Genomic DNA, 16,096 nt, shown 5'->3' with positions numbered 1-16,096 from the left:
ATAACGTCTTGAAACACATTTCATACACCGACTTTGCAGCCACTGTGGTTTCATTAGTCTGCTCACTGTCCTTTCTGTATTTCTATAGATATTCTTTAAATGTATGTATTTATTTGATCCTCGTTTCACTGCTGTGGGCTGGGAGGTGCTAGACAATGACAATAAGCTAAATCTTGAAGCTACTGACCATGGTTTTTACACGTCAGACATTTTTATTTTTATTGTATTTTGTTATCAAAATAATTAATTAGCAACATTTTGCTGCTGATCTCTTAATTTTAATTTTTTTTTTTTTTTTTTTAAAGCTCCAGTTGAGTCTAAAGCAGATATTCAGTCCAAGGTTGTTGCTGAGTTTGTGGTAAGCAACACATTAATGTTTTAAGCTGAACTAAACTGCAATTTTGTTTTTTGTTTTTTTACATAGTTCCTATTTTTGTCCTTTTACTCTAATATTTTGTTGGTCTGACATTGTGGCTGACTGCTCTCTTCTTTAGCCCCAGGCACTATTCGACGAACTGTCCAAGTACAAAAAATCTCTGGAGGAGGTTGACCTGAGAGAGAAACAGCTGGCAGCTATGAGGGTTGACATCTGCAGTTCTGATGCCCTCAAGAGACTAAAAGGTGCCAGCTTTAGTCATCTTCTACTGTTGTACAGTCTGTCCTACTGCAACACAGAGATGGCCCTTGATTTCAAGATCAGCAGTGTGTTTTCTCTTTCTTGTATTGCCTCAAAAATCACCCATACATACTTCTTACAGATAAGGCAGGAGGAAAGAAATTCTCCAAGGACTTTGAGGAAGGAAGTGCGCAGCTCCAGGAGTTTGTCAAGTTCTTTGACCAACAAATCAAAACAGGGCCTCCTCTCATGGAGGCCCTCAGCAACGCAGATATCTTCTACGAGATGCAGTACAAGGAGGTCAAGATTGTTGCTAATGTGAGTGACGGTGTTTCTGTAGTCAGATATTTGTAATAAGGATCACAACCGCTCGCATCACACTTACAATGATAAGGTTGTTTACAATGCTACGTCAGAATTATTGGAAAATAAAACAGAATACATAGATTGCATATCATAAGATTGAAAATAAATCCAAATGAATAAAAACTTTTAAAATTGGTATCCTTATGTGCAGCATGCACATATACATCAATAAACACTGCAGGAGCAATGCAAATGGAAATTATGTGCGTGTGTTGACCTGTGTTCAAAATAATTCCTTCAGTTTTATGGCAGCATGAGTTTAAGAGTAATATAAAATGAGCTCTTAGTGTACAAGGAAGATGCAAAAACAGTTCTATATGATATACGTACAGTAGACACTAGCAGTACAATAGATTACAATATCTATAATTAATAGAAAAACAAAAGAAAGTGGATTAAGGGATTGTTTGAAGTGGGTTTGAGGTACTTATACAAAGTCCGATGACCTTCAGTAGATGGCGGTGGGCACACCCTCAGTTTGAAGAAGCAGACGGGAGTTACGGCACAGGAGCAAAGCAATGTATTGTTGTGGACGGGCGCAAAGGCAGAACGTATTTTAGTCACCTAAAGAAATCAGTATCAGGCACCACTAAATATAACCTACCCATAAACTGATAATCATTTTTCTAAGTGGCTAAAATGCGTTTTGCTGCTGCCCCCCTTCCACAGCAGTACATTGCTTAGCTTCCGTGCCTGTACTCCTGTCTGCTTCTCCAAACCGCCATCTACTGTAGGTAACACACCGAGTATGGATAAGTACCTCATACAACCCCACTTCAAATGATCCCCTCTAATCATTTTCAGGTTGACTTTGTTTTGTTTTTGTTTTACTTTTCATTTATTGACACACAATTACCTCTTCTCTCAAGGCCTACCAGACATTCGCCAACCGGGTGTCCCACCTGAAGCGTAAACTGGACGCCCTGAGAGGTAACTTGCCAGACCTGGACGATTCACCCATCCCCTCGCCTTCTGCAGACGCACCATCTCCAACGGGCTCAGAGTCCCCTTTTCGTGGTTTGGAATTGGCCCACCCCGATCCAGATCTTGATGGCTGTGCCATGGATGATGAGGCAGAGCCACCGGCCCCGAGCCCGCTGTCCTCACCGGGAGGATCCCCCAAACCCATGGAGACTCTCGGGCAGAATGACAACCGTGAGGTAGAAGACATGGAGCTCTCTGAGGAAGAAATGGACAGCTGTGGCATTATAGGTAAGGAGTGAGCTGGTGATGAGGGACCTAATGACTGACTGCACAGTGAGGGCTTTTTAAATGCAACATTTATAAATGAAGAATGTCTCTGGCAGCGTTGTGCAGAAAACGTGTTTTAAAAACAAAATGTAGTCACTGAATCATGTAAAACTCCTGTCACAGCCTTAATATGTCAACTAAGACGATCCAAGTATTTCTTCCAATTTGTGTTCCAACCAATTTGCCGGGACCCTTTCTTCACCACCCGTAGAGCCATCTAATTAAAATGAGATACATTTCTACAACTATAGACGGCCATATATGCCAGTTTACTGTTTCTTTTATTTCCAAGTAAATATTTTATGGGCTACAACACCTGCAGCTTACCTTATATGATCTGTGTGACCACGCTCAACTGTGAGGGTTTAATATGACTTTTTACCAGTATATACATGTTTATTAGCAGAGATGCATTTTATTGGTATACTGTTTCTTGTGTATGATTTACCCTTTTATTCTACAATGCTCTACTCATACTGTGAACATTATAGAGCTGGAACTGGACGTTTACTACTTTCTGACCTTATATAGCAAAAAAAAATATTGAATTAATTGAGAATATAATCAGCAGATTGATTTATGGTGAACATAATCGTTTATGCAGCCCTACATTATTTCAATATGGGGCCTAATATCTTAGTATAAGATTTGCTGTCAGCATGTTAAGATATTTTTGTATTTTAACTTTGTTGCTGTGTTTTTATGACCCATGTATTACAATTTAGTTTTTCACAAAAAGCTGGACTAGATATATCGATATGGTTTTCATGATTTTGACATATTCCTCCCCCCATTAATTTATTAGCAGTAACTCCTTTGGCATGATGATGATCTGCTTTTTGTAGAAAAACAATGACAAAGTCAATTGTGTTACTTAATAACAAATCATTTATAGTTGTGTTGTTTCATTACATAAAGTGCATATCTGATAGCATTTAAACTCTCTCTCTCTGATGTATTTTTCTCTTCAGTTGAGGACCAGATTGAATGCCCCGCCCACGCAAAGGTGTCCACTTCAAAAACGGAGCCATCAGTGGCAACAGAGCAGCCTGTCACACATGTCCCCAAAGCAGCTCCTGCAAAAGCTGTTGTAGCAGCAGCAGTAGTGGAAAGTGTTGACCTGGGTAAAATCGGTTCCATCCTCAACAGTTTAAAAGTCATGAAGAACACAGGTGAGTGCTGGTGGCTATTCAAACATCATAATAAAACCTCTTCTCAATATTATATATTGTATGTAAAAACGTGAAACAAACAAAAGTAAAACTAATTTAAAAACCACTGTCATCGCTCTTCGGTAATGAAAAAAAAACGTTCGAAAAATGTTTGTGTCGTCCATCATAGTTCTTAGAAAGAAAGAAAATTGGAATCGGCCAAGAAAATTAAATGAATAAATCAGCGCATCTCTAATTCAAAGTATTTACATATTTATTTATGACATATTCCAAGAAAGAATGTATGTTTAGCACTGATGATTGTTGTTGTTTTAAAAAGTCCCAGCATCCTGTGTAATAGTTCTAATTCCTCTGTTAAAACACTTAACATCTCAATGATCACTTCTGGTGATTTACAATTAAAGTGAGTATTCCTTTCTGTCTCGCAGGACCATTAGTGGAGACCCCTCCTGCAGCTGCCCCTGCGGCCTCCTCATTGAAGACTACACCTGCTGCCCCTGTGGCCTCTCAGGATGCCAGTTCTCTGGTAAACCTCCTTTCCAAGGTGGACATGAGTCCTGCAGACATCCTCGGCGCTCTCTCCAAAGTCCAGGGCCAAGGCAGCTTTGAGGGTGAGAGCAGTCCTTTGTTTAGTCTGAAAACAAAAACTTTATGTTCTATCATACAATACAAGCGGCATGTTTGCTTATAATACATCTCTGTGTTCTCCATTTCTTCACTTAGGCATCACTTCTCTTCTGAGCAGCCCAGCTGCAAATGTCTCATCAGACTCGTCCAGTACAGGCAAGATTCCTCCATCATCCACATCTGTGTCAGCAGTACCCTCTCAGACCCCGTCTCTCGCGTCTGTTGCACCTGTGCCTTCACACAGCTCCACTGTAAGGCTGAGTAAAAACTCCCAAGCCCCGCCCAAGACTTCCAACGCAGCCTCTGCCCTTGTCCAGGCTCTCCATAGAGACATGGATCTGACAACAGAGCCAGAACCTGCCATGTCTTCTGAGAGTTTAGAGTCTAAAATCCACAGCTTCCTGCAGGGGAACCCTGCTTTCAATGCATTTGGCATTGGTCTTCCCACAAACCCAGTGCCGGCAGTGGAAAATCTCAGTCCAGTAACTGGGACAGACAACCAGGGTGGGACCCCAGTGCGGGACGAGGGAGGCGGCACCCCAACTCAAGATGAGATCATGGACAAGCCTGTGATGGTCCCGTTCATCGCCAACACAAATCAGTCAAATCAGTTATTGATTGGAGAAACGGTTAAAACGGCTCCTATTGCATATCAGAACAGCAGTCAGCAGAACAATCCCCAACAGCAAGCTCACCTGCAGCCAGATGGGGCTCCTCAGAACGGGCAGGTCTACCAGCCGTACCGATATGGCAAACACAAGATGTCAGAGCATGGCATTACTGCACCTGTTGCACATTACCAGCAGATTTCTGCACAAACAGGAGGGCCAGTGCCTGGAGAAAGAGCCCCAGGCAGTGCCAGTAGCACACAGACAATCGAAGGCTTTCAGGGTGAAAGCGGTTTGGTATGGAGACACGTACCCAGGGGGGAACTCCCAGCAACCCAGAGGCTACAATGTGACAGCGCCTGGAGAAAACAAGACGTCAGGACTTTATCCATACCAAACAGCGAAATTTCAGGAACCTCAAGAGTTGGCCTCCCAGCAGGGGGCCGCCCCGTCTCCTGGTTTCTTTAGAAGTTCCCTTCCTCCTGTCCCAAAGCCTCCTCCCCCACCTCGTGTCTTTGACGGCCCTCCTTCCGCAACCAGCAGTATGATGATGTCACCAAAGCCGCAGCCAGTGCCTAGTGCAGGTGCTGGGGAGGTGATCGGGGCCAGAGTCGACAGTGTCATCAGTGGGATAGTCGTACACGACCATCAACACAAATCCATGTTTCATCCTGATGATTCGCTTTATGACCTTGACCGACCTCATCCTGAGGACTTTCACCCTCATCCAGAACAACCTCTCCTGCCTCACCCTGAGAACTTTCACCCTCACCCAGAACGGCCTCTCCCGCCTCACCCTGAGGACTTTCACCCTCACCCAGACCGACCTCTCCCGCCTCACCCTGAGGATTTTCACCCTCACCCAAACAACCTGCGTTACCAGGATGAGCTCCATCATCATGATGCCCCTTTCTTTCAAGACGACCCTTACCACCAGCCAGATGAGCCATATTACAGGCCAGGCAGCCCTCCTCAACACTACCCCAGAGTTCGAGGGCACCTCACCCCCCCTCTCTCTCCTTCAGTTGACCCTTACTACGCCCAAAACTACCAGCGGCATAGCTACACTCCAAGGAGACCACCACCTAATTTTGGAATTCGTCATCCTGGTCAACGGTTTCCACATCGTCCTCCCCACCCAGCACACCACCCACACCCCAGAGGACACCCACATGCACCATTTCCTCGATTCCAAGGCCCTGGTCCAAGGTTAAGAGGCAAACGTCCAGGTCCAAGAGGAGGCGGACCTCCTGCTCCAATGTTCCCCCCGAAAAGACCCTTTCCACCCCCACGGTACTGACTGGACTTGTAGCCTTGAGCTCTTTAATTCACTGTGGATGTCATGAAAGCAGTGGCAGGACTTTTACTCAGTGTTGAGGTCAACACTTAAAAGTGCAGATACTGAGGTGGAGCTCAGAATACAATGTTGTACTGAAGAAGACTTCATTCAGCAGCTACCAGAAGAAAAGAGTGGGTGGCGAAGAATAAAGGATGTGGAGGAGAGACAACACCAGGAGATGTAAAAGAAATCGGAGGCTCTGAGAGGGCTGCTGAGCAGATGAGTGAAGACAGAAGATTAAAGAAAATAAGAGGTGGATATATATATATAATTCACTTTTTGTGTTTTTTTTCTCTAGTATGAAGCATTGAATCTAAATACGGAATTAAGCATCAGTTTGATAAAGGTCAGAGTGTGTGCATGGAATGCGTGTGTGCATGCGCTCAAGTGTAAGTTAACTAGTCCCAGAAGTTGAATGCAACAATAGTTATTTTTGCTAAGAGAGTAACAAAAGAATGTAGTTGGTCCAATGTTTCTGCTGTTTTAGTTTTTCAGTGAGCAGTTTTGACTGCTTCTCTTCATATCAGCAGTTTCCCAGTAGCTTTTGCTAAAAATTAAATTGAAATTAAATCACTTTGGGTATGAAAAACAGAGTGTATGTTATAGAATTGATGTTCCTTCTACAATACTCGTTAGCATATTTAGGGAAAATATTTTTCATTGTTCCTACTCCAAATCTATATTTGTGAAGCGATGGTTTCTCCACCAGTGCGTAAGATTCCTCCGCCGATAGTTTTACGTCTCGTTAGGTTCCTTGAAGGACAGCAGCCGCAGAAGAAGTGCATTTTTGGAGGGGATGAAGATACTCGTCTTCAGTTTCATTTTACTTGTACTGACTAATAAAAATCTGATTTTGAAAAATGTGTGTCTTTTCCTTTGATCCTTGGACTGTTGCACCACTGCCATGGAGTCATCGTCCATACATTTGAGTGTCAATGCATTTTGTACTATCGTGCTATGCCATTTAAAGGGCAATATTTAATAACTTTTGATACTTACTATAAAAACGGTGTAAAAAAAATCATAGGGAAGAGTTTATCCACCGGTGTTAGATAGGTTGCTGTTACCGTGCAACAGTATTCCGGAGATGTAGAAGTAATCTCTCAAAAACAACCCACATTTACTCTTTTTATGAAAATGCAGCCATTTTGTAAAGAAAAGTTAAAATTTTCATGGGTGGGATAAAAAAAATAAATAAAAAAAGTGCCTGTGCTCTAGTAAATAAGTCGGTATTGTTTTAAATTAGGCATTTTATCTATAGCCACAGAGATGAAACATGACACTGAGGAGTGTCCACACCGACGTTACTTCACCCCGTGTGGACGTTCCTGCTGTTTACTATCCGTGTGTTTGTTTGATGGTCAGACCGCAGTTGACTGAACTCACCCTAAAAGTCTGTATAGGTTGCTTAGTGGAGTCAATTATAGAAGTCTCATGTTGCAATCGTACTTTCTCTGTTTAGTTTGCTATTACTAGTATAATCTAACATTTGTCCATAGGCTTCAATTTTGCGTGGAAACAAAAATAGATTAGTAGATGTGATAGAAGTTTGTCTAAGAATCTATTAAACTGATTCTCCCCTGATTTCATAGTTAACTTGTTCCGTGTTGTTTTGTGAGCCTGTAGTTTTTAAATGATTTATTGTAGTTCATCTTCTTCAAATGATTAATCCGCTTTTCTTTCAAACCGTAAACTATTTATCAAATCTATTTATATGATGCGTTACTGCCTCTGCAAACATTGAGCATTTAACTTTAACTTTAAAATCCTTCCCACTGTTTTCTGCCCTGGTGGTGTGACGAACACATTTGAGTTGAGGCTTCATTGTTTGTTTCCCTCAGAGCACAGCAGGGGGCTCTTTAATGGGAGAGTTCAACCGGACTCCACACAGCTTCAGTTTAAGTTTGCAAGACAAAGTGATCATCAGTAAGATTGTGCAATTAGCAAACAAGTATTAAAGTCCTATTTTGTTAATTCATTTGCAAAAAAAACAAATCAAATGTTAATTGGACTTTTGGACTTGAACACCTACCTTGTTGGATTATTTTTATTTTATGCTCTAAAAAGAAAGTTATTTTCATGACATTTATCAGAATGGGAATAGTTTCTTCTTCGTCACTAAACTAAATAAACCATTACATTAACCAAATTATACTAAGTGAATCTTGTACTCGCAAACTTTAATTCATCTGAATTTTGTTGTAGTGAAGAAACCTTAACTCGTAGCCACAAGCGAGATGCAGGAATTTATGTTTTACATTCACATTTCAGCGTTGATTGCTTTATCAAAGCTCTGACTGATTCATTATTTCGGGTGAGATTGACCTTAATTAAGGCGCGCTCTCTAATCAGTGCAGCCTTTGTTCAGGGAAATTAGTATCGATTTTAACTAAAGACTTGTGCAAAACCCGGTGTTAGATGAAATGATAAAAAGAAAAGGTGAAACTAAACGTTGATTTGAAGACGCTTTAGTTTATTTGACGTTTTCATGCGTAATAAAGTAGGGCGGGATGTATTATTACGAGGCTGCAGTGATCCGAGGATAATAAATGTTACTCATAATAAAGAGTGCAGGAAGCTCAGGCGAACCGTCGCCAGATGTCAGTAGATCATTCCAGCAACACTTTCACTTTATTAGTCTGCTTCGTGAGACGAAAACCTGCCATAGGACAAAAACACATGTTGTTATACTTCGTCACGGAGATGTTGATGTCGCTCATTGCGCCAAAGTACTGAAGTGCGCCATGATAATTCATATTTTTGTTTTTTTATCCTGAGCTGGAAATAATGTTTACTTTCTTAGACACATCTTATTCCCCTTGATTTCTAACCTATTTCCTGTTTCATCCCCTCCCTCCTCCTGTTGTCATCCTCAGGGACCCAGAGCCACACTTTGAAGTGTCTGATGTGATGGGAACCTTTTCCACATGTTAGCTGATGAAGAGGAGGAGGAGGAGGAGGAGGAGGAGGAGGAGGAGGGGGTTTGATGTTGTGGTGGCTTTCCTCTTTGAATCCTGCACAGCTCTCCCAGTGATGGCTCTTCATAGTCTGACATGAATGCTGAGCACCTCAGCAGCTGAGTAAGAAACTGTCACCTGCAGGAAATCAAATCAATACAAAGGTGAGGGGGGGGGGGGGGGTACCTTTTTTTAATGTCTTTCTCTGTGTTAAGGGAGGATCACAGGAGAGCAGGAAGGGTGGACAGAGAGGCCCATGTGAGTAAATACTGTACACAGAATTATTAATAATATTATAATCCTCATTCAAATATTGTGTTTTCTCACTCATTCACACACAATTAAGTCACAATGCTCCAATTTGTACAAATTGTCCATAATGCACATTTTTATGAAATAAAGAATTATTGTTCATCTCAAAACAAAACAAGTTTGTGTCTGTTTATTTATTTTACTACAGAAGACAAAAGGAAGACCATTGTTGATCTCGACCAGGCCGTTTGTGGAGTATTTTACTGCTCCAGGAAACATTTCTGTCATTCACATAAAGCCAGTGGTGGAATATATATATATAATATAACTAAGTAGTCAAATACTGTACTTAAATATACATTGTGTCGTACTTGTACTTTACTTTAGTATTTCCATTTCATGCTACTTTATAACTACACTACATTTCAAAGGGGAATATTTATATTTATTTAACTTTTTTACTCCACTACTACCTTTATTTTACAGGTGTATTTAATTTAATTTAACAATTAAGATTTTCCAGGCAAAGCAGATGACAACCTTTTTAAATTATGATGCATTTTCTTCTTTTCAGAAATCTTCTTGTGAAGTCATTTTAGTCTATAACTCATTCCAAACACCTTGTTTTTTAAAATAAGAAATGCAGTTAAATATTCCAGTCTTTTTTTATGCAAATCAAGTTGTTTGAAATATCTTTATATTAGAAATCAAGTTTCTAGTGCAGCCATTTTATACTCTCTTGTTTCAAGATACAGGTTGGAAAAAATAATATTTTTGCACCCAAATAAAGGCAGAAATACACTGATAGAGATTGAGCTGCCCACCAGGATATAAAGTAATTACGATTAGTTGCACTTCAACCAGTAAAAATACTATTTACACATTAATCTATAAATAATAATAATCCAGTAATCCAATCTTTATTTGTCATGAAATTGAGGATTCTCCAGTACTGGTACTTGTGATACTTAAAGACAATGTTGCTGAATATACTAAAGTTTTGTTTATGTTTTTTTTATGCAGGACTTTTACTTGTAATGGAGTACTTTTTTGCATTTTTGTATTAGGCTAAATTACTACTTCTTCCATCACTGAAGCAGGAAACCCCATTTAAGTCCCATGATAAAATATCTTTTGCAAAGTCATATACTTAAAGCAACATAAACACGAGCACTGCCATCACTTGTGTGTTTGCAGCTCGTCACCAGATGTCGTTGTTGGTTACACTCTGGGAAAAGAAAAGGACATCCATTATGAGAGTGACACAAATACGTTTTTGAAGCGCAGCTTTCCATAACATTAATTTATGTTTGGTTAAAATCAGATGAATTGCGGCCCAACATAAGCCTTCAGCTATATTGGGTTTGAAGAGGCGGAAGGCAGGATTTAGTGAATGATGGCAGTCTTAACATTAGAGACAAGCCGAGCAGATATTCTGCCGCTGTAAATAAAGGATTTAACGATTCAGTCTGGGGTCAGATGTTTGCTGTGTTTTTATAAATAAACACTATAATGTTGTTGAAGCCAAGTAGGACCAGATCGTGACTCCTTTGAAGTGTCTCCGTGTGCGCAAGTGGGGTGTGTGCAGCCTTCTGCGTGTCATGTGGGCTCATTGTTTACATGCTGTCGAGATTTCACAGAGGGCGTGTGTATGCGCGTGCCTTGTAAAATTACGGTCCCTGCATTTACGAACACACTTATTGAAAGAATATTTTTCCCATAGGGAATATTGTAGTCGCTCATGATAATGTGTCACGAGTTGAGTTAGACCCATTTCAGCACCATGGCCAGCTCCACGGCGAGAACAAAAGGCGGATTTGCATCCCTTGATGTCAGGGACCGTCTGCTTTTTAACAGTCCACATGAAAAACGAAAAATATGATAAATCCCTCATAAAAAAAGCTTCCTGCCTTTTTTATAGCCCTATCTTTGATAATGTTACGCCTCTTTAGCATTTGATTTCCCTAATGTCTAACATTACGTAATGTCCAGTATATTTTTGTTTTGGCCAAAATGCCTCTGTTTGAGTTTAGTGTGTATTTGTGTGTATTCGCAGGTGAAAGTCATGTAAAACTCCAGCAGTGGATCCATTCCCCTCATACTGACCTTTAACTGGCTTTAATGATTCCACTTTTCGACATCAAGTATGTTTCCATCCACCTCTTTTTATGCGCATTTTAAATGTTCGCATTTTCGAGTAAAAACGCTAGAATCTTTTTTCAATGTGGCAAAAAAGTTTTTACACTTGGCTGAGGTGGAGACGTTGGTTTATCAATAAAAGCAGAAAGCGACAAAAGTGCTACGCAAACAGCGTTAGCGCCAAATTTTGACGATGATTTGCCATCCACGACTGTGATACAAAGTATGCAACAGATGCAACAGGGTAGAAATGGGGGGAAAAGATTAAATACAAGTTATTGTCTCTACAAGAGCATTTGTCTCGGATATTAGGGCATGAAAAAATAGAGAAACGATGCAGAATCCCCAAGTCTGATAATACTATTTTGATACGTAATTTATCATTTGAGTCATTTTTAAAGCCAAAAATCACTGTCTCCAGCTTCCAAAATGTGAATATCTGGTAGTTTTGGCTACGTCTTCTATGATATTAAATAGAATATCTTCAGCATTTTAACCATTGGTTGAACAAAACAAATAATATCAATATATTAGTTTTGAGTTTGGGAAATGTGATTTGGCTATTTACTGTAAACCTTTGTGACATTTTATATATTAAAGAATTAATCAAATTATCCAAATATAAAAATATTCATTAGCTACAGTATGACCTACTTAATAACAATCTGCCATTTTGAAGGAGTAGTGGCCCTACACAAACATTTTTTTAAATTAGAGGCAGTAAAAGATAGAGAAAGAGTGCATGATCTCCATGTGCACAAAACAAAACACTAAATATAAAAACTAACCTCACCAAAATGTGCACACTCACATTCACATTTTGCAGCCATGACTGTGTTTTTCATTACTTCCTCCGGCTGTCACAGGGCTGGTAGTTTGGCGACGGTCCCTGGCGGCAGACATCACGGCTCGTACAGCCCAGGGGAGGAGGGATGGAGCTGAGATGGACAGGGAGGGAGACACCGGCTTACGACGTCAAATGAGTACAGACACACACACACACACATACACACACACACACACACACAGATAGAGGGAGCGGGAGAGGAGAGGACAACCAGCCGGACTGCCAATTCCCCACGGTCTACTGAAGGAAGCCTAAATTCCTCTCTCACAACACTCTTCATCCAGACAAGAGAGACATTTGTTTATTTTTATATCAGATATATTTGAGAGGGAAAAAAATACGAAGCATCTGTCAGGAAAAAAACAACAAGCAAATCTAGAAAAAGACGCTCATGCCGAATAAAGGACCGTCGCTGGATGATACTTGTGTTGTTTTAGCGGGGGTACAGGCCTAACTTGTTACAGGATTCAAAGACGCTCGTACAGACAAATGAACTGAATTATTGAAATTCAATAACTAAATAACAGCGGGCGGAAGAAGGAAGGTATCCACGGATCACGCCGATTCTTTGCCACGAACAGCACCACAGGTATGATTTTTATTTTCAAAAACTCTTTGTTGTTTTTGCGTTTTTGGTCAAATGTGTAAAATCATGTTCAGGTCATTGTTGTTGTTACCCGTGTCTTGACAAAGAGCGCAGGTCTCCAGCTGTGTTGACAGACACTGTCATGTTTCTCTAGGGGCTTGAATATAAGGCGGCCTAGTCAGAATATCAGTGCAAGGAAGGATTGTGTGTACTATTATTTACTACAATACCACAAGTATTTAAAAAAAATCCTTTTTATGTCAGGCAAAGAGAATATATCTTATCTCTGTGGCTATCAATCATGATTATTGATCCGTAATGTTCATGTTCTGCCAAGAATATTAAAGTTATGGGATAAAAAATTCATTTTCTGTCATTAAAATGTTTTTATTTTGTATTTTATGCAAATCACACACAAAATGGTGGCTTCAGTTGTTGAAATTATATTTAAAAAAAGATGTGTTATTGCATATATTACACTCTAAAAATAAAATTACATCACAAATTATATAGATTCTTTGGTAATTATAGCTCTTACAATGTATATGTGATAGTCAAGAGTGAGTTTAACAGTGGCCTTCGGTTACTTAGTAAGACAATTACTCATTAATATGTTAATATCCTAAACAATATATTGTAATGTTATGTGTTTATTGTGATATATATGTTCGAAACTCCTAAAATATCCTACCAAATTTGGACTACTATGCCCCCCCCCCCCCCACCCCCTCAATCCCACTGAACGCTCCCATCTGCACCTCCATCCCCAGCCTCCTGTTTGCACCTCCTGTGCAGTGTGAATTTAAGCCCTCAGGCTCCTGTCTGCTCCTCTTGACCGCCTCTTCCACTCTGTGTCTGTGTGTGTGTGTGTGTGTGTGTGTGTGTGTGTCTGTGTCTGTGTGTGTGTGTGTGTGTGTGTGTTATTATTACTCCCCAGACTTCTCAATGAAGGAGCCTGATGCAATCAAGCTCTTCATCGGGCAGATACCCCGAAACCTGGAGGAGAAGGACCTGAAGCCCATCTTCGAGCAGTTTGGAAAGATCTATGAGTTGACGGTGATAAAGGACAAATACACAGGGATGCACAAAGGTGAGGGATAAAGGGCCAGGCACTCCCATTTCATAAGATTTTTTTGGTAGGGAAATATTGTTATGTTGCTCATTATGTGGGAAGATAGTGACGAGAGTAAGGCGTGTTATTGCAATATTACTCTTATATGTCATCCAGTTAGGATTGAATTCTCAGTAAATATCAGAGATGTTAAACTATTAATGTATCCATTGTCCCTCTGGAGCCTCTTTAAGGACCCCTGTGAGGCCAAAACCTGATGTTTAGCACCATTGATCTAAAAAAAAAAGAAAAAAAGCTCCGTTGGTGAGAAGTTAGTATCCTCACGTTTCATGGACTGACTAAAGTATTTAATATTTTAGACATGGACTGACTAAAGTATTGATCAACCTGGATTTAAGGTTTCTTTTTAATGAGGCAATGATTCTCACTAAATATTTGAATCAACATAATTCCTTCCACCTCACTGAAACTACATTTTTTTAAAGTCAAGGCAAACTGTCTAAGCAGAATTGGGCCAGTTATTTAATTGTAATAGGTCATTTCCTTTATTTAAATTTCAGATATGACCACATATAATAATAATAATAATAATAATACATTAGAGTTATATAGCGCTTTATAGAGTTCTCAAAGACGCTTTACATACTGTAGGATAACAAAAAAAGAAGCAGTAAACTCTTTAATAAAGACAGAAAACAAGAAAGAAAGAAAATGAGTGCATATTCTATTTTCACAGTCATACTTTGCAAGCTCTGTCCTGCCGCTCATGTCCTGACTGAGGACAACAGCTCTTAGATTAATGGCCAATTCACTCTTCAACCTTAGTCAGTCTTCTACACGCACGCCGCACACTGGGGAGCTGACTTACTTTACAACAATTGAAATGTGTAAACATTGTTGAGCACAGTGTAAAACACACAGGAAATAATGGCCCCTCTGATGCATGCTGGGAGGTTTCCATTCGTGCCTACCTCTGGATGCTGCAATTAAAAACTGCAGGGTAAAATAAGATATTTTAGACTGTTAGAATTAAAAAAAGATTGCACAGCATTTCTTTTCAAATTATCAGGAAAACGATCTACGATCAATCTCACAAAAAGTATTTTGTCAGTGCATAATTAGCCTCACATGGCGATATCAGTCTATTTGTCGCCCACTACTACTACTGCACGTCACATGGTGAACAAGTCTCGACACATTCAAAATCCTGCTTGACAGATGGACTGAAGCTGGTCAAAGTGATCTACGCTAAACAATGATCCTTACTTTCATTTCTAATGCAAATCTCAGCGCAGAAAACAACGCTCTTATAAATCCACATAAACCATCAGCCATTTGGGAGACGTACAGGCCAGGTGGTATCAGCCCTCTAACACCTATAACACCTATTCTGCATACATTTACATATTCATGATTTGTGGGAGCCCTAAAGGTTAATGAAGGCCTTTCTCTATTATATGGGACTGCATACACTTGGCCTCACCAGCGTGATATTAAATAACCATTAGGACTGCTTGTGTCTGAATAGTCTCCAGGTATTATGATTGAATAATCCCATCGATCTCCAGTGCTACTGGGAGTACTATTTAACTAAATATTTGTTGTTTTTATTTTTTGCCTCTGTTTCATGCAGCTTTAAATATATTTTAATAATGATGGCCTGATTAAAGGCAGGAGGCATTTTTTTAAAATGTATTTTAAACACATGTTGACCCAGAACTGTTGTTAAGTTAAAACCAAAGCTCATATATCTAATGGCAGATTAATAATAGGACAATAAACTGCAGCAGCATTTTTGTGCCTTCAGGCATTCAGGGCAAATGGCCAATTAATATTAACTTACAATACCATTGCATTGCCATGTCTAGATATATATAGCATATGAATCTGACATTAAAAATACATGGACTTATAGTTCTCTTCTAAAACTTTGTCTTTGTTTCCAGGATGTGCCTTCCTGACATATTGTGCACGTGAGTCCGCCCTCAAAGCCCAGAATGCACTGCACGAGCAGAAGACACTACCAGGGGTGAGTGTGTGTTTTTTAGATCCTCACATGTGTGTGTGTGTGTGTATGTGTGTGTATATATATATATATATATATATATATATATATATATATATATATATAAAGGGAGCAGAATAACTGGCATGCTAGGCTATCTGAAAGCCCCACACAGACACAGGCGGACACACATTGACACGGGAAAATTAACCAGGTTTGACATGCAAGCCAGACTTCCCCCTTTAGCTGATATGCTCCA

The 16,096-nt window shown here is 39.9% G+C and overlaps 2 protein-coding genes across 9 annotated transcripts in view; both read left to right on the top strand.

Annotated features, from left to right (window-relative positions):
• rprd2a (regulation of nuclear pre-mRNA domain containing 2a) overlaps nucleotides 1-6,840 on the top strand; it is a 15,396-nt gene extending 8,556 nt beyond the window's left edge. The window contains 8 exon segments of the mRNA XM_029443478.1: nucleotides 306-358; nucleotides 495-621; nucleotides 759-934; nucleotides 1,852-2,194; nucleotides 3,205-3,405; nucleotides 3,834-4,016; nucleotides 4,129-5,090; nucleotides 5,092-6,840. Coding sequence (XP_029299338.1) covers nucleotides 306-358; nucleotides 495-621; nucleotides 759-934; nucleotides 1,852-2,194; nucleotides 3,205-3,405; nucleotides 3,834-4,016; nucleotides 4,129-5,090; nucleotides 5,092-5,940 — 2,894 coding nt within the window. The 3' untranslated portion in view covers nucleotides 5,941-6,840.
• Nucleotides 6,841-12,305: 5,465 nt separating this feature from the next.
• Nucleotides 12,306-16,096, top strand: part of celf3a (cugbp, Elav-like family member 3a) — a 28,947-nt gene continuing 25,156 nt past the window's right edge. For 2 of the 8 annotated variants that reach the window (XM_029442749.1, XM_029442746.1), the window contains exons 1-3: nucleotides 12,307-12,763; nucleotides 13,698-13,850; nucleotides 15,779-15,861. In XM_029442749.1, the coding sequence (XP_029298609.1) occupies nucleotides 13,706-13,850; nucleotides 15,779-15,861 (228 nt within the window). In that variant the 5' untranslated portion in view covers nucleotides 12,307-12,763; nucleotides 13,698-13,705. Of the gene's footprint in view, nucleotides 12,764-13,697; nucleotides 13,851-15,778; nucleotides 15,862-16,096 lie in introns of all 8 variants that reach the window. The other 6 variants (XM_029442751.1, XM_029442750.1, XM_029442754.1 and 3 more) reach the window with 4 other exon arrangements.

Source organism: Cottoperca gobio, chromosome 11 (genome assembly GCF_900634415.1).
Source record: "Cottoperca gobio chromosome 11, fCotGob3.1, whole genome shotgun sequence".
NCBI classification, from domain to species: Eukaryota; Metazoa; Chordata; class Actinopteri; order Perciformes; family Bovichtidae; genus Cottoperca; species Cottoperca gobio.
Note: the sequence above shows the minus strand (reverse complement) of the source record. Positions and strands in the feature narration are given on the sequence as shown.